The sequence below is a fragment of the Danio rerio genome, chromosome 4 (genome assembly GCF_052040795.2).
Source record: "Danio rerio strain M-AB ecotype USA chromosome 4, GRCz13ab, whole genome shotgun sequence".
Lineage (NCBI taxonomy): Eukaryota > Metazoa > Chordata > Actinopteri > Cypriniformes > Danionidae > Danio > Danio rerio.
In genome coordinates, this window is record NC_141024.2 from 33,571,238 (window position 1) to 33,590,768 (window position 19,531).

The 19,531-nt window shown below is 35.1% G+C and overlaps 1 protein-coding gene across 1 annotated transcript; it reads right to left on the reverse strand.

Annotated features, from left to right (window-relative positions):
- Positions 1 to 7,420: 7,420 nt before the first annotated feature.
- On the reverse strand, positions 7,421 to 17,170 carry LOC147844807 (uncharacterized). Its single transcript, XM_087249210.2, has 3 exons — positions 17,120 to 17,170; positions 16,294 to 16,440; positions 7,421 to 10,911 (listed from the first exon to the last, which is right to left on the reverse strand). Exons 2-3 carry the CDS (start codon positions 16,376 to 16,378, stop codon positions 9,959 to 9,961), a joined length of 1,038 nt encoding a protein of 345 aa, XP_087105336.2. The 5' UTR covers positions 16,379 to 16,440; positions 17,120 to 17,170; the 3' UTR covers positions 7,421 to 9,958.
- Between the last annotated feature and the right edge of the window lie 2,361 nt (positions 17,171 to 19,531).

Below are 19,531 nucleotides of genomic sequence, written 5' to 3' on the forward strand. Positions count from 1 at the left end.
GTTGAGTTGAACAAGAGGTCGGAATTTTTTTTTCACCTCTGAAAAGCATGTCACAACTAGTTTGAGACATGAGGAAAAAACAGTCAGATGAAAAACACAGACACACACATAGATAAGATCCAACCTGTGCAGATCACTGATAAAAACAGATCACATAGAACTACAAATCTGCCATTTTATGGACTACATGTCATTCCAGTCATGCATCACACACACTCCTGACCCTGACTGATTGCTAACACACAGCTGAAGCTACTCATGGACTGATTTCAGGATTATATACACAGCACACAAACACACAGGTTAAGGTTTTGATATAGCGTTGCTTATTTAGTTATTTTCGAGTTATGATTTTATTTTGTATTGATTCAACTGATGGTAAATCTAATGTGTGTAAAAATGCTTGTATGTTTGCAAGTTCAATATTATCTTTTGAAGTATACAATTCTTTATAGTATTTTTAAAAAGCCTGTTGTATTTCCTCCAATCTATGACATGACTTTTTAGTTTTGGGATATTTGATTTTAAATATACTCATCTCTGCCTGTTGTTTCCTTATTCTCCATGCCAGGAGCTTTTTTGCTTTTGGACCATTTTCAAAAAAAATTGCTGTTTTAAAAATGTAAGTTTTAATTGTACTTGCTCATCAAATATTTCATTGAGTTCCTCTTTAATTTCTTTGATCTCATAAAAAATATCTGGATCTTTTTTATTACCATATTTAGTCTCTTATTCTTTAGGTTGTATATTCAGATTATTAAGTAATTCAGTTTTTTTACCCTTGATCCCCACATTATAAGGTTACCTCGCAAAACAGCTTTAGCTGCATCCCATAGGATACTAGGTGACACCTCCCCATTATCATTATATTTTAAATATTTGAATAGTTCGAATAGTTAACACGTTTAATCATTTTAAATATGCATGGTCTGAGATGCACGTTGTTCCTATTTTACAGTCTTTTGTTTTATCTTGATTTGACCCAAACATAAAAAAATAATCAATTCTAGAATGAGACATGTGGGCGGAAGAGAAGAAAGTATATTCTTTTTTAAGAGGGTATATGTCTCTTCATACATCTATCGTCTATCATCTTATTAGACGATGAGTCCAATTTAGGATGAATTTGTACATTCCAGTCTCCCCCACAGATCAACATACCTGACGCCTCCTTGGCTAAAATAGTAAATATTTATTTGAGAAATGCTTTGTCTTTTTCAGGTGGTCTATATATATTATCTAATGTAACTTTGTATTGTTGGATAGTTCCTTTAATTAGGTTATATTGTCCTTCTTTATCAGTAATCTTAGTAATTAATTGGAAGTTGATGTTGTTTGAGATTAATGTCATTACTTCTCGTTTACGACCATTATTATAATAGGAAAAGTAAACCTTAAATCCCATTTTATCTAATACCTTATGTTCTGTATCATAAAGATGTTTCTCTTGCCAGAAGTTTATCTGTTGCTTTTCTCGTTTCATTTTAGCCACGAGTTTGCTTCTTTTAATTGGATTTAGTAACCCATTAATATTCAATGTAATTATTACTCTATATTTCTGCTTTTGTATATACTATAATCGGTAACACTTTATAATAACTACACACCATGAACCATTTATTAAGCATTAACTAATGCTTGGTTCATTATTTGTTAAGCATTAACACAACATTACTAAACATTAGTAAGCAGTTTATAAATGCAGCTACAAATGCTGTATTCTTGACTTACAAGCGCATATATAATGTGTTAACAAATGGGTTAATACTTGCATTTTCATACTTTATTAATGATCAGTTTTTCATTACCTATAATGAAGTAGTGCATTATTTACAAATCTTTTATTTAAGAGCAATTGGTGGCTTTTTATTATTAAAACTCATTATTTATTACTGTACCTACTAAGCATTTATTTATTCTTAGTTACCTGATTGTGACCAAATCTAGTAAGGACTATTTTTGCTTAGTTAATGCTTTATAAACGACAAGTAAATGCCCAGTTACATTATGAGAAAAAGGAAATGAACGAGTGATTCAGAACATAAATGTTTATTGCAAGATACCAAAATTACTCATCCCCATATCAATAGAAAAAAATAAAACTTTAGCAATGTCAAAAAATAAATAAACAACTATTGTATACAAGCAGCAAAATGAACAAAATAAGCAAGAACATGAATGCGCATTTAAACATCAAGATGTCAACCAAATAAGTTACATAATTACTTGTACATTCTAGAAATGTCATACAACCATTTCAAATGAAAACATAAAACATTGCAATCTTACATTAAAAAAGAAATACATGTAAATAATGTAAACATTGCTGAATATAAGTTTCAGGAGATTAGCAGATTACAGAATAGCAGATTTAGTGGAACACTGGATTAAAGGAGTGCCAAAATACAATATATAAAATAAAAATAAAAAACATCACCATTTAACAATAAAACATTATAAAACATTTCAGTGTCTTCAACTTTTAAAGTGCATGTTGTGAATTAACTATTTTGCATGGTTCACTTAAATGAAAACGTTATAATCACTCACCCTCATCTTATTCTAACCCCCTGAGACCTTAATCAATCTTCAGAACAAAACATTTTAGATAAAATCTGACACCTCTCTCATCCTCCATAAAAACCAATGGTTCCGAGACATCCACAAACGAGACCAAAAATACTGTCAACAATTCCATGTGCCATTAAAGTTAAACAACTGAAGTGACATGCAATGTTTTGACAAAGTTTTTGGTTCCTTTTCTGGACTTTGAGAGTCTTGGGCCATCGCTGTCTAAGAAGTATGAGAGAGCCTCAGATTTTATCTAAATAATTTTAATTAGTTTTCTGAAGATAAATGAATGTTTCAGGAGATTGAAATAAGGCTGAGTAAGTAAAGGCATAGTTCACCAAAAAATAAAAGAAAAAAATATGTTTGCTCTCCTTCAAGTGGTTCTAAACCTACCTAAGTTCTTCTGTTGAACAAAAAGGAGATATTCTGAAGAATGCTAAAATCCTGTAACCCTTGACGTCCATGTTACAAAAAATAATTACTACAGACATCACTGGTTACAACAGTGGTTCAACAGAACAAACTCAAACAGGTTTGGAACCATTTGCGAGTAAGTAAATAAAAATGGGTGGTTGAAGTATTTATTCATTAACAGTTTTTTTGTTGTTGTTGGTGAACTACCTGTTTAATTAACATTTTTCACTGTGTGAAATTTAAATTCACTTTCTTTGTATGGGCAGCATCTTTTTGGTGCAATTTCCGAAAAAAAAAAACTTTAAAAGCAGCAAAATGAACAAAATAAGCAAGAACATGAATGTGCATTAAAACATCAAGATGTCAACCAAATAAGTGACATAACACTTACGGTGTTTCTTTGCCAGCCATTCATGCCACTCTATCACTGCAAGGTGGTCAGAAAGCAAACTGTCAGTCCTATTTCCCCTAAGTCTCCAGATCTGCTCCTTGTACGATCTCCAAGCCCTCTCGATGTGCTGAGTGTGGGCACCAGTGCAGGAATCTACATACCACCTCTTGTGGTTGACAGTGTAATGTTTGTAACCTAGTGCAGGTAGTATCGGTAGGCACGCCACTCATCACTAACTGATGACCCAGGCCTCACATGATGTGCAACAAGGGGGACTAGATGTTTTCGAGATCTTCTCCCCACAAGACGCAAAAAAATGTTTCCCAGATCTTTGCCGTTGAGAATGCCTCACACTTAACATCCCAAAGACCCAGTTTTTTCTTTTCCATGCACCAGCCATTTGTCCTCTTCCATACTAAAAACAAAAAAAGACAAACACAAACATATCCCTTAAAATTAGAACTTTTAAAAAATATATTTCTCTTTTAGGTCTAGCTGCTAATGCTGAAACATACTTTTCTTTTGTGCGGAAAATGGCTTTCGTCAATCACTACAAACAGCCTTTTTCCACCAATCGGCTGGCCGGTTCGCCTTCTCATCCTCTCAGTGGATGTGACACAGACCACCCTTATTTTCTTTGCCATTTTACTTAAAGTTGTTGAACTGGCTGAAATGTTGTCATCCATCAAGTCTATCTGTCGTAATCGTAGACCCTAAGAAAATCTTTAAAGGCAAAATGTGGTGATTTAAACACTGATGTTAAATGTGGACTCTGTGTAGTATAAGGCTTTTAAACATTTTTCAGATTTTTTGGGATTGAAGCAAATTATTAAGGTACCAACTAGAATTACTCCCAAATCGCTGTCTATTATTGATTTGACTCTGACATCTGATTCAGCTATGATAAGTTGTAGTGGTGTAATTGAGTGTAGTATGAGTGATCATTTTTTGGTATATTTATGTAGAAAAGTGCATAAGGTGAAGCTTATGGGTCATAATACTGTTTTAGTGAGGTCAATGAAGAATTATAGTCCTAATTTATTTTGTGATATATTGGATAAAGTTGATTGGTCCGGGGTATGGGGATCTGAGGATGTGGAGGCAGCATGGGAATGTTTTAAGGATCTGTTAAGTAAGGCTTTGAATAAAATAGCACCATATAAAAAAAAATAAGAGTTAAACAAAGATCAGACCCTTGGATTACAGATGAAATATTACAACTGTTAAAGATAAGAGATGAGAGTTTTGCCAAGTTTAGGAAGGATAGTAAGTGTAGCAGTTATGAGTTTTTTTAAGTAAAGAGAAATGAGGTTAGGAACAAAATAAGAGAAGCAAAAAGTTTTTTTTTAAGGATAAGATAAATGAAAATAAATTTGATCCAAAAAAAACTTTGGGGTGTACTGAGAAATCTAGGTTATTCAAATGCTAAAAGTAGGAAATCATCTAAAATTAACTTAAAGGTAGAAGACAAATTAATAGTTCATCCAAAGGATATTGCCGAATCTTTTAATCAGTATTTTATATTGTTAGCAAAAAAATTATGTGGTCAGCTTCCAAGGCAACCTGATATTTACAACGAAGATAGAGTGATTTCTTTTTATAGACAACAGGACATTTTGCTGGATTCTTTTAGTCTGAGACGGGTTACAAAAAGTGAAGTTGTAAAAATTATTAGTGAGTTAAAATTAAATAAGCCTCCTGGAATTGACAATATTCCTGCTAGATTTTTTAAAGACTCGGTTAAAGTGATTGCCCCCTTGGTGTCACATATTTTAAATTTATCTATTGAACAAGGGAAAATACCATGTGATTTTAAAAGTGCTAGAGTTGAGGTTCCAAGATGGCGGCTTGAAAGAAGGCTGTGTGTAGTTAAGCGGTAGTGTCACGTTGTCATATTTTATTATAAAACTTTCAGTAGGTTACGTTTTTACACGCGCAGACTCAGTATTTTACAGTATGAACATAGATGACTACTTTCTGAGGCAATCGGAAAATATGCCACGTAAAAAAACGCAGTTTACCAGCCGTGAAGAGGCTAACGAACATCCTGACGGCGCTAACACGAGGTCATCCACAAACCCACTGTCAGAAGCGGTAGCGGAGATTACAGCTAATATCTCTAAACTCATAGATGATAAAATGGAACCGATATCACAGCTACTGCAAATGTACCACGCGGAGCTAGACAAGCATAATAAAAGGATTGCAGAAGCAGAAACCAGGATATCTGAGGTGGAAGACGAATTGTCCCCTTTCAAAACTAAACTACAAAGTCTGGAGAAACTTGTGCATGATTTGAATGAAAGGGCGGACGACCTTGAAAACAGGGGCAGACGGAAGAATATCCGAATTGTCGGATTACCTGAGGGCATAGAAGGTGAAAATCCAACGCAATTTTTCGAGTCATGGCTTCCTGAGACCCTCGCCATCCCAACAAAAGAGGGCCGTATAAAGTTAGAAAGAGCGCACCGGTCCCTCGCTCCAAAACCCCCCGCCACGCAACGACCACGTCCTATCCTGGTAAGATTTCACAATTTCCAAGACAAACAACGTGTGTTAAATGCTTCGTGGGAGCTGGGATACAGAGGTTCTCCTTTAATTTTAATTTGGAGACAGCACAGTGATGATTTTTCAGGATTTCTCCGCGTCCGTTCTCCGTAAACGCAGGATGTTCGACGAGGTCAAGAAACGCCTGAAGTCCATAGGCGCGGAATACAGGCAAATTTACCCTGCCCTCCTCAAGGTAAACTTTCGTGGCTCAGTGAAGGTGTTTCATGACCCAGCTGCTGTTGTGGCATTTCTAGACTCGTTGAATGCAACGTCTACCGATAGTACCTGAATCACCTGATGGGAGACCACTTGCGTGATAGTCCCCCAACTCATACCACAGACACTCACACATTAACGTGAAGGCAGACATTGTGAATTTATCTGGGTATTTGAGAAATATTGGCCAATAAGGCATACTGTTCGGTTTATTAAAACCATGCTGATTTTTATAGCGGCACTACCGCTTAATATTTAGGTAGGAGTTTTCTTAGTAGTTCCTTTTGTCGTTATGGGGCCTCTAATTCACAGTTACTCTCATAACGAGAGCTGGTGTGAAATATTTTGATGTTTAATGACTGTTCTATTGTTCCAGTTTTGTGTTTGTTGTATACTTGGATGAATCCCTTTTTTATCTCCCCATTTTTTTTCATTTTCATTCTTTTTTCCCTTCTTTTTTATTTTATTTTTTCCTTTCTTTTCGTACGATATTCATGCAACCTTATCTATATAAATGGAGGTCACATTATGTTTAATATATACTTAAAATGGTAAATCTGAAGGTCTGTACTTGGAATGTTAATGGAATTCACACACCTGTTAAGAAAGGTCCTGACTTATCTAAAAAAGGAGGGGGTGGACGCTGCATTACTTCAAGAGACCCACTTAAATGACCAAGAACATACTAAGCTTTCGCATGGGGTGTTATGCCCAAGCCCATTTTTCCTCTTTTACTTCAAGGAGTAGGGGTGTAGTTATTTTAATTAAAAAAGGTGTGCCACTTCAATCGGTGGAAGTAATTAAAGACACTAGAGGGCGCTATTTACTTCTAAAAGGGCTTTTACATGGGGAAGAAATTTCCTTCATGAACATTTATTGGCCTCCTGGTCACCCAAATAATTTTCTTACTGAAGCCTTTGCCAAATTAGCAGACTGGGGAGTTGAATCATTATTCATTGGGGGTGACTTTAATTGCCATTTATGTCCTATTATTGATAAATTCCCAGCAGGGAAACTATCAGTACAGGCTAAAACACTTAAGGCCCTGTGTGAAGACTTTGATTATGTAGATATTTGGAGGGCTTGCCACCCTGCAGAGAGAGAGTACACTTATTTTTCAAAAGTTCATAGTTGTCACATGAGAATAGACTATCTATTCTCTCCCAAAAATATGTTGGAGCACATAACATCTTGCAAAATCGGAGATATAATAATATCTGACCACGCGGCAGTTTTCCCTGAATTTTCCTTTGGAAATCAAAATAATAAAGCCAGTGGTTGGTGATTTCATCCATTTATATTAGCTGATCATAACTTTGTTACATATTTTACAGAGGAATTCAACACTTTTATGTCCATCAATTCGGTCTCAACTGAAGATTCATCCTTATCATGGGAAACAACCAAAGCATTTTCTAGAGGCATTATAATAGAGTACACACATAGTAAAAGGCGTAAACAAGCGGAACAAAAAGAGATTTTAGAGTCTAAGTTTAGGGATGCTCAGAGAACATACATTAATAAACCAAGCCCTGTTAAACTAAAGGAAATTATGGCGCTAAGGTCTGCGTTAGACTCTCTTATAACAAAACAGGCAGAAGTGAAAATTCACTTTGCTAAGCAGAAAATGTATGAACATGGGGATAAAGCTAGGAAATATTTAGCACACCTAACAAAGAAAAAATCTTACTCTCAATCTATACAATCTATTATAGACAGTAACGGTAAACACTCTATGGACAGCATATTCATTAATAATACATTTAAAGATTCTTTTGAGAATTTCTGCAAATCAGAACTAAAAGGGGACACAACACAAACCACAAAGCTTTTCTTCTCGACACTTAATCTCCCCACGTTATCCGAAGATCAGTCATTACCCCTTAATGCCCCTATATCTAAAAATGAGGTTCTAGCAGCAATAAAGAGTTTACAATCTGGGAAAGCACCTGGTCCAGATGGACTTAGTTGTGAATTCTATAAGGAATTCAAAGACTTATTAGTGGATCCATTATTAAATATGTTTAATGACTCTTTTAGAAAAGGCCGCCTACCACAGTCACTGAGAGAGGCAAATATATCCTTAATTTTGAAAAAAGGAAAACAACCAGAGTACTGTTCGTCATATCGCCCCATATCACTGCTAAATGTAGATCTGAAGATCCTTTCAAAAATTTTGGCCACCCGCCTTGAAGGCTTTCTTCCTGTATTAGTAAAGGATGACCAAACTGGCTTTATTGTAGGCCGTAACTCGGTAAATAACATGCGACGTCTTTTGAATGTGATTCAGTTTGCTAAACAACAATCAGTAGAAGGTCTTGTGATCTCATTAGATGCGGAAAAGGCGTTTGATCGCATCAAATGGCCCTTTTTATTCCATACGTTACATAAATTTGGTCTTGGTGAACAATTTATTAAGTGGGTACAAATATTGTATAATGAGCCTTTTAGTGCTGTACTCACTAATGGCTGTAGATCCTCTATGTTCAAAATTGAGAAAGGAACAAGACAAGGTTGCCCTCTCTCACCCCTTCTGTTTGCCTACTTAACTACTTAACTTGTGTCCTACATGGCAAAGATGTTTTATTTCATGAGAGGTGGGATCCATTTTTGTTACATATGGGTTTAAACATAACCTCCATAATCATCAGAGGATTGATTTAACAAGGATGCAATATCGCTACTTTAATTAATGCCCCCCCCCCCTTTTTTTTTCTTTCTTTTCTTTCTCCCCAGGTTCTGTTCACTTGTTTGTTGTTGTATCTGTTTTGCTTAAAAATTAATAAATACATTATAAAAAAATTAAAATAAAAAGTCAAAACGAAATAGAAACTAAAACTAATGAAAAATCCAAAACTATTATAACCTTGGTCCATTATCGGTGAATCAAGTCAAGAAGATTTACCAGTCTCTTAAGAGTTTTTTGTCAGGATCTGTCAGGTTTTACCCTTTCAAACAAAGCTAGTGTTGTCCCTTTGAAATTCACATAGTTTTTCCCGGATCTTCGCTTGATGTTTTTCCATACTTTTCTTCCATGTCACTCCAACCTTTTGCCAAGGTCTTTGTTTCTCTTTCCCAGGGATTCCTATAATAGTTTCTTATTCGCTGTTTATCAGTCCTTTTTCTTTCAGATCTCTTGATGCCTCCGTCATTGAATTGTACATGATCGGCCCGTTTACCAAAAAGATTTTAAGTCTTGCCGGCGGTGGTGTTTAGAACTTAATTCCCTTTTCATTCAGAATGCTTCCTTCCGGGATTCCAAAAATCTGATTATTATTTCTACGGGAGTGTGTTTCTAGATCTCACAGTTTCTCTTTTAAATTTTCTTGTATTTGAATGGATTGATAGAGCATTTCTTTCATCTCAGCAATGTTCTCCTCCAAAATTCTCCAACTCGCTGCCCCACTTCGTTGACCTTTTCTGTCGTTGCATTTAGGTCCGTGATGAGGTCATCCAGTTGTTGATTGACTTCTTGTTTACAGTTACTTAATTCCATTTTCACATCTTTTGTGAGAGAATCTTGGAAGGCGGTTAAATCAGATTTAATATTCTTCTGGAAGGCTTTGATGTCTGTAAATTTCATTTTTTTCAGGATTAACTGGTTGTTTTGTCCTAGCCTTTTTGTTTTTGTCCCTCCTCCATGTCATTTAAATATGGTTTAGGTTATTATATATGATGTAAAAAGGAGCATTAATACCAGTGTGTATGGAAGCGCTCTTTCTATGCTGCTACATGTGTCGGTGCCTTACCAGAAACCATCCCATGTGTTTCTTAAGCTGCCCTGATTAAGTGAAACTTTGTACACACTGATCATGTCTACAGTTTCTCTCCAGTGTGAATCCTCTCATGTGTTTTCAGGGTTCCTGAGCGAGCAAACCTCTTACTGCACTGTGAACACTTGTACGGTTTTTCTCCAGTGTGAACCCTCTGGTGGCGTTTCAATTTTGCAGCTGTAATAAAAGTCTTCTCACACTTCAAGCACATATACTCTTTCTCTCCAGTGTGCATCATCATGTGTTGATTAAGGGATGTTGAGCGGCTAAAACTCTTCCCACACTGAAGGCATGTGAATGGTTTCTCTCCAGTGTGGTTCCTCATGTGTATATTAAGGTTTGATGATTGGCTGAAACTCTTCCCACACTGAGTACATGTGAATGGTTTCTCTCCAGTGTGGATCCTCATGTGCTGATTAAGGTATGGTGATTGGCTGAAACTCTTCCCACACTGACTGCATGTGAATGGTTTCTCTCCAGTGTGGATCCTCATGTGCTGATTAAGGTATGGTGATTGGCTGAAACTCTTCCCACACTGAGGGCATGTGAATGGTTTCTCTCCAGTGTGGATCCTCATGTGTATATTAAGGTATGATGATTGGCTGAAACTCTTCCCACACTGAGTACATGTGAATGGTTTCTCTCCAGTGTGAATCCTCATGTGTTGATTAAGGTTTGCTGAGTTGCTGAAACTCTTCCCACACTGGGTGCATGTGAATGGTTTCTCTCCAGTGTGGATCCTCATGTGTTGATTAAGGTTTGATGATTGGTCGAAATTCTTCCCACACTGAGTGCATGTGAATAGTTTCTCCCTATTGTGGATCCTCATGTGGATCTTTAGTTTGCTTCTGTTTGCCAAACTCTTCCCACACTGATTGCAGGTAAAACAACGCTTGTCTCTCATTTTTAAAATATCATCAGTCTCTAAATGAGTTTTGTCTTCAATTTTGACATGATGTTCCTCCTCTTTACTCCTCTCATACTCTTTAACTAGGTCTGAAATAATAAAAAAAAGTTCAGCTTTTAGTAAATCATTAAAACTCTCAGTGAAAACTTTAATTTTGATGCACATTAAATGTAAAAACAGCAGATCATATTTAGATTGATCTTGTCATATTAACCTCCTAGTGTCCATTACACACATACACATTTAAGCGGATACTCATATGATTAATCCCAGAGCATTTTGGTCATATTGATGAGACATAAATTTGAAAGCTGTAAATGGCCAGTTTCTATTTGTATATATTCGTAATCACACAAAACAACATGTTTTTGAAAAACTTGTAAAGCAGATAGGGAATGCTATTTCATTCTGTGCCTGACTGGTAAACCTGTCAGAAAAAAAGCAGCTGAATCTCTGAGAATATTTGCCCCACAGACATGAGACATATCTGCATAACATCTGCATAAAGCCTTAAACCTGCACCTTTAGATGACAAATGTTCTCTGGTTTAGTAATCTGCATGTAACGAATGCAATGCAGAATACTAACACTTAACGGTTTCAGATCATCAAACAAATGTAAATATTAGACAAAGATAACATAACTAAATGCATTGTGCAGTTTTTAAATGAAGAATTTTATTCTTAAAAGGAAGACAAAACACTGAACTACACAGACTTGTGTGAAAATGTTTTTCCCCATTAAACATAACTTTATTTATCACACCGGGTTCAAGTTCTCTAGCCACACCCAGACCTGATAACTACCACACGTTCTCAATCAAGAAATTACCTAAATAGGACCTGTCTGAAGTAGACAAAAAGAGCCTCAAAAGCTAGACATCATGCCAAAATCTAAAGACATGTAAACACAAATGAAAAAGAAAATTCTTGTGTCATAAGTAAAAAAAAACAAAAAACAAAAAAAAACTGAATCAAATGCAGAAAAACAACAAGGGTTTATTAAGGAGTGAGAAACGGAAAAAGCAAAAATCAAAGTAAACACCCGGTCGGGTGAGCGCTGATAAAGTTTCATGGGAAAAAACAACCAGACACTCACTCACTAGCGGTCCTGGACACAAATACAGGGTGAGTAATAAAATAATATGCACACAAATGATCGATAACATACTGAAAAACATGAAGGGAATGATGTGGTATAAACAGGAAAAAAGGGAAACGAGAGCTCCTGTGACTGCAAATAAAAGCAGATGACATGAGATAATCTGTAACCCAGAACAGGAGAAGAGAGCAAAAGCGTGAGGTACGGTGACAGTACCCCCTCTCTCAAGAACGGCCCCTGGCATTCCCTTAAGACTCACTATGGAACTAATGAAACTGATCAATGAGAGAGCGGTCCAGAATATCCAGAGCCGGAATCCAACATCTTTCCTGTGGACCATAACCTTTCCAGTCTACCCGATACTGATAACCTCTCTACCTCTCCTCCTCACATGCAGGGGCCAGTGCACTGTGTATGTGAGTGCACCCTCAACCAGTCTGGGAGGCAGAGGAGCAGAGGTTATGGGGTGCAGTGGGGAGAGAAGCATGGGTTTGATCTTAGACACCTGAAAAAAAGACTGGATGAATGTTTTTAAACTTAGACTTAATTTGAGTTGAACCAACACTAGACTGAACACCTTGATAATGGGAAATGGTCCAATGAAGTTGGGTCCCAATTTATGTGAGGGAAGTCTGAGAGGAATGTCTTTAGAAGACATGGCTAAAGCCATAAAGAATCCGATTCCATGGACATAAGAATGTGAGAAGGCTTTCATAGATACAGTACATGTCCCGGTCGAAGGTCTGTAATGTTAAGCTAATTATTCATTAAAGGCCAAGCCATTCTCATACGTGACGTACTGTTCTTTGTGAGACTGAAATGTTGGTAATAGCTGTGTTTCCATCCAAAAATGAGAACTAAATTTATTTGCAAAACTGGAATATTGTATGAAAAATACACAAATAAATCAGCATTTCCATCCAATGAATCAAAGAGAACAAAATCGTCACATCCTGATTAACTGGTTCCAAGTATCAACAGTAAAAATAGAATTTATTACGGCAGAAGAAGTTACATGAATCTTTTGCTTATTTAATAAATGACTTTCCCCTCAGAGGACAATGAACATGTGGTGGCGTTTGAAGCCATGAGATGCAGAGAACAGACACTCTTGACACACTCCAGACGCTCTGGAGATCATTAATGATACAATAACATGAATACTGAAATGGTTCAGGTGTTTTAGAATGACCAAAACAACATTTTAGACGCTCTGCAGTGTGCTCAGCCTGCTGGTTTGTGCATTCACACACATTTGTATCATCATAAAATCTCTTATAACCAACCTTTTTTAATGCACAAACTGGAATTTGTTCAGTAAAGGTGCTTGCGTAGTTTACGTAAGTTTTATCTTTTCTTATAAAATAAAAAGTTTATCCTACTCAGTTATGCGCATGTTTTTTATGCCAATATTTCAAAAGTTATGTGCATCATGACATTTCCATCAACCAATTTTTTTATGCTCATAGCCCATCCAAAATGCACTTAAAAATAGGTGGCTGGAAACGTAAGGCTAAGCGAGAAAAAGGAAAGGAGACTGACAAAAACTCACGAGTTTAGAGAATAAAACCTGCTACTGACCAGGTAGGTTCACAGAGTAAGTTACCACGGTAACTGACTCGCAGTTAAAGTTAGATCTCTTTCAGAAACTGGCTTACCCTGCTTTCTCAAGTTTGACAAACCTGCCATTTTGAAATGATAACCCAGACTTTCTCTCATTTCAGGATTAAAATACTCTGAGTTTTCACTTGACCTCCTTTCTGAAACAGGGCCCTGAACTCATATGCTATTGTTTTAGAACTTCAATTGCCTATTGGAGAAATGACCAGGATTAATAAACTTGCTCCACAAACAAATGTGTTCATGACTATACATACAAAAAACAATAAAATAAGAAAATATGACTTTGCAACATCAAGCAGCATTAGGCATGGGCCAGTATAAGATTCTGACGGTATGATAAGCTTGAATAAAAATATCATGGTTTAACTGTACTTTTTCCCTTTGAACAAAATATTTTCATTGGAGAAACTTTTACAATATCTTGGAGCAGTAAACATGTCTGGCAAAATCATTCAAATGAATAATTGACAACTGCTGTCTTCATTTGTTTTAAAAATACAGATTTATTTACAATTTAAAACCTCATAATTTGGATACATTTTCTCCTGGAGATACTGTTGTCCTAAAAAACTTAAAATAAAACATTTTTAAAAAGTATATACTGTAGGAACAATACAGCTGAAAATATTGGCGGTTTTAAAACCTTGACTTTTCTCAAACCGAGGTATACCTTGTAAACTGTCCCATGCCTAAGCAGCATAACACGGTTTTTAGAATCTAAAAATTCATCTTTTAAAAAAAAAAGTCTCAAGCAAAAAGATTTCAATGGCGGTGCCTGCTGGTACGTGAAGAATTTGGTCAATACTGACAAACTTTACGCTCAAATGTTTGCTTATCATCAGCATGCTGTAATCCATTTCTTAAACAGCAAAAGTCATTTTTAGACTAGTTTGTTGGCCAGTTGTAGTCAGTGCAATGCTAAACGTTATTGTTCCACTATAATGTGTTTGTTTTGTCTCATGTCATCCCAAAGCAACATCTTATAGTTTACAATACTGTACAATGTTTTATAATAATTAATTATTTTAGTGTCCATTTCATTCAGCATATTTAATATTGGGGGCATCCACGTTTTCTGACATACTTTAAACCAGAGTTTCTGCAGGTTTCACCAAGTTAAATTTAAGACATTAAGACATTTTTAAGACCATTATGAAATTTTAGACTCATAAAGGGCTAAAGATTTTTTCAAATGGCCCAGATAGAAAGGATTTTATTTTCCCTATCAAAAAATAAATAATAATAATTTTATACATTTAATTATACAATAATAAATGAATAATAAAAACATTTAATATTTTAGATATTTCTTAGCAAAAGATCTTAAATATTGTGTAAAAACAAGCAAGCTCTACTTCACTTTTTTCCAACATAAATTTTCTTTAAAAAAACAAAAAAACAATTAACAAGTGCATTAAAAGTTTTTAAAAAATTAAAAAAAAAATATGCACAACAGTCTGTCCTCAGCAGTAAATACATGGAGCACGTTTAAACATATGTTACTGTAAGGAAAACAATTTAAGCATTATGATAAATAGAGTTAAAATGACCTTTTTGAATAAAAAGTTTACTGTTTTATTGAGATGGATTGTTGGTGATTGTATGGGGTTTGACCAGATTGAGCAGCAAAACATGAACAAAGGAAAATGAAGACTTGTTTAAAAAAGATTTAAGACCTACAATACAACATTTCAGTAAATTTAAGACTTTAAGGCCTAAAATTTTGATTTTGTAATTTACAACCCCGCATAAACCCTGTTTAAACACAATAGCCCTGGTAATTAGTTTTTATAACATTCATTTAGTTCTAACTCAGAGAGAGAGAAAGAGAGAGAGAGTTTTAATTTTATTGCCATTTCAGCGTCTATGGCTATGTCATGGCAAAAGGAAAATAGATCAAGTAAAAATATTCTAACAATTAAAAGTCATCAACAGCAATAAATAATGTACAAGGTAAAACATATAAATAATAATAATAATGATAATATATAAGAAAAAAATCTAAAACCGTTTTTTAGGATTTCCTTTTGATAAAAATTCTCCAACTTTAGATGGATTCACGTTTAAAAATATTTCCTTTAAAGTCTCTCCAGATAAATATTGTTGTCTAATAACATTAAAAATGGGGCATTCCACAAGAATATGTTTAACTGTTTGGTTTCTGTTGCAATAAAGGCATTTTGGTGGTTCTTCTCCTTTGAGTAAATGTTCATGTGTGAGTCTTGTGTGTTCTAACTCAGATAAAATCTGTAAGAACTAGTAACAACTACTAGAAAAAGGTTTAAACCCATAAAGAAGTTGAGGGGAAAAAGGGAATTGTGATCAACATGACATGCAAATGGAAATTACTAAGCCAACACTATCACCGTAATAGCAGATATCTTCTATGAGAATACTGTAGGTCAAACATCGTCAGCTCAGTTAAACTTTAATTTATTATTTTTAATTAATTTTATATAGCGCCTGTGCTCTCAAGAACTCTTTACAAACAGTAGAACAAGAAAAGCAATAACCTTAAGAAGGTAGAGAAAATGGGAGACTACTAATGCATAAAAGAATTACAAAAGACATGAGAACAATTAACAAAAGAAACTTGTTACTATCTTTCAATAAGTGCTTATGTGCATTTAGTAGAACTAGGCAGCACACTCAGGGCTACAAGATGGATTAATTTAGTATTCTTATTATTAAAATATATCTGAATGAGGATCAAATGACTGAGTTGGTGTTTGAGAATGAAAACCAACCTGTTTGTTCCTGCAGATCTTCCTGTTTGACTGTGAATGTTTCTTCAATCTTCACATCTTCACTCTCCTCTTTAACAAACGCCATCTTTATAACAGTGTGGAGATCAGTCGCTTCAGCACGAGTTTTTCTCTGTGTTCGGACACTTCCTGTTTAAAATGAATAAAACAATGAACAGAAACAAAAATAACTTATCTTCAACACTTGCTGCAACAGTTTCTTTATATGAGAGTAATTAAAAAGAAATCAAGTAAAAGAGTGAGTCCGAGCAAGAAACAATGAGCTGATTAAAAGTAGTACTCCGTTTATTATATATAGTGATGTATACTTAGAATGGAGTGATATTACGCTATTGAATCAAGTAAACCTTCATCATTAGGACACTTATTACACACTTTTCTGTTGCTTTATTCAAACAATATAGGTAATATAAACCATAAAGTTAGTTTTATATTTACACACTCGTTCATTTAGAAGTCTCTATATTATTTACCATGTTACTTTGAATATTCGATGCAAGTGTGAATTAAAAACAATATTAACACTGTTTATTTGACAGTGAACACTGTTGTACTTTGATAGTCATTTGCTGCCAATATGATTTCACTATTTAGAGTTTGCAAATAATACTTTTAGGAAATTATATTAAGTGGAAGTCAGAATGTGTGAATATAAAACCAACTTTACCTCTAAGTTATGTAAAATAGTAACGTTGTATAAAGGGTTAAAATAATATTGTCAACAGCAGGTACATAATTTAGCATCGGATAAAAAAACCTTAAACTGTAATCAATCGGTTTATATAAGTGTAAAAGCTTGAAAACAAACCTTTCTCCTGTTGAAATAAAGCGCAAAAGCGGCGCCGCCTTATGACGTCACAGCACCCCGCCAAAATAAAAGTCATTTTGTTCAGCTTTTTTTTTTTTTGCTACTGTCATGAGTCATGACTTATTGATAAATTTCTCCCTCGTTTTCACTTTACACTATATCAGCTCTCTCTCACACACACAGACATATTTAGTATTTGAAGCTGATCAAAACATTTTAAAGATAATTTTGAAAAACCTTTTTAATTCACTTTATGACGACTTGCATGTCTAGAACCAGGCCCGGATTAAGAACTCAGGGGCCCCTGGGCACATTGTCTTGTAAGGCCCCCTACGTGGCCATACTGTATATATATATATATATATATATATATATATATATATATATATATATATATATATATATATATATATATTTTTTTTTTTTTTTTTTTTTTTTTTTAAGGGTATTTCAATGTATTGCCTTTACAAACTTATAAAGCATATTATTGCTATGGCATATAACGCACAATGCTTCTCCAATCCAGTTCTATGAATCTGAGTTCTATGAATCTGAGTCTTTCATAATACAAACACTGATTTACTGTCTCTCTCCTCCTCTCCCTGTATTTTCTCTACTCTTCTCGTGATGAAGACTTGATTATAAACCTAAAAGTATCCGAAATCACAGACACTATACCTCTTCTCTCCCGTCTCTCTCCTCTTCTAGGCCTTTCTCTCTCTCTCTCCCTCTCTCTCTCCTTTTCTGTCTGTCTCTTACACAATGAATCCAGTCCGCGCTGCGCTGCCGTTAGCCCCCTCCGCCTGGTTAATGCTAGCTACTCATTTAAAGTTACCATAACGTCTTCTTCTGTACCCTCATTCTCCTGATCATGGGTCTGTTTAAAGATGGTGTGTATGGAAAATGCCTCAATAAAGATGCCTCCTCTCCTCTTTCTCTCGCGTTTGCTAAATCCACTTGTCCACTCATTTTTGATCTATGACAGATATAACGTTACACTAAAGTCCGCTCAGTTTAGTGCGGGTTATTACAAAACTGACGTTTCCGCGCTTGACCAATTACAGCATTCTGTTTAGTTAAAGATAGAAAGGCAATTTAAATATAATAATAATATTAATATGTGTTCCCGACTTTTTGGCTCAGAGGAAATACAGTTGTCTAAGCAATATAGTTTTTGCAGAGAGGGAGTCACCTATAATAATAAGGCTAAACATTATTAAATACCCACGAGACACTTGTGACTTTATATCACATTTGCATTATTTTTAAAAAATGTTTCCTTCCTGTTAAAAATAAATATATTTCCAATCTGATATGTAAAGGGGAGAAAAAAAGTAGCACGAGTTCAGCTGTTGGTGGATTCGAACCGAGTTTATGATTAATCGCGTCAAAAGACGATGCAGGGCGCCTTACAAGGTACGCCACTGCGACTGTTGATAACAGCAGCTCTATACTTGTCTTGTCTCTATCAATCAGGCATCGATGGGCGTAAACCCTGAATAGCTTATTCCAACTAGATGCGCTATTTGCAATTGGCCAAAAAAGACACTCCGAAATTGTCTTTTTTTTTCTCCCCCCTCGCAGGGGCCCCTAGTGCGCACGGGCCCCTGGGCCTGTGCCCATAAGGCCCATTGGTTAATCCGGCCCTGTCTAGAACACATTACTAAATCTCATCCTTGTGATTAGGGTCTTTCCTATTTCTACAACTTCCTGAGTTTTTTATATATGAATTGTTTTCTCTTAGTGTCTGTTTCTTGTCATTCTTTATCTTCTGGAATCATATTTAACTTTACCTTAAAGAAGCATTAAAGGGGTAGTTCACAAAAATTACAATTCTGTCATTTACTCATCTCTACCAGTTCCAAACCTGTTTGAGTTTCTTCTGCTGAATGCAAATGAAGATATACTGAAGAATACGAGGGGCAAAAATGTCTTCACCCAAGTAATCAACATTTTGTTTTAGTTCCTGCCTGACTGCTTGAGTCCATAAAGTGATTATTTTCAATTTACACACCGGTTTCTCTTTCTTTCAGATTTTACCTCATTACTAGGGCCAAACAGAATCTTGACCTTTTTTGCTATTTCTTCTGAGAATTTTGTATAAAAAATAAATAAATAAATAAAAACTGCGGATTTATGTGGTGTTATTTTGGGAGTATCTTAATTAAAAGCTTTTTATAATGCAAATCTATCTAGATCCACTTGTTTGGTAAACAAAACAAGTCTCTTCTATAATATCTCTACTAAAAGACAGAAAATATTACTTTACACACTGTATTGTAGATAAATTAAATAAACATTTTCATATTAGTTAATAATATTACTGAAATTAATGAAAAACTGAAAAAATAAATAAATGTACACACATTTATACAAGTAAATAAATAGACTCAATGATGGGCTAAATTCTGC

Excerpts from the sequence above, each read along its gene's own strand:
- LOC147844807 (XM_087249210.2), bottom strand. The coding sequence starts at position 16,378 with ATGGCGTTTGTTAAAGAGGAGAGTGAAGATGTGAAGATTGAAGAAACA. Across the intron at positions 10,912-16,293 it reads AGATCTGCAGGAACAAACAG|ACCTAGTTAAAGAGTATGAG; the intron begins GTTGGTTTTCAT and ends TTATTATTTCAG.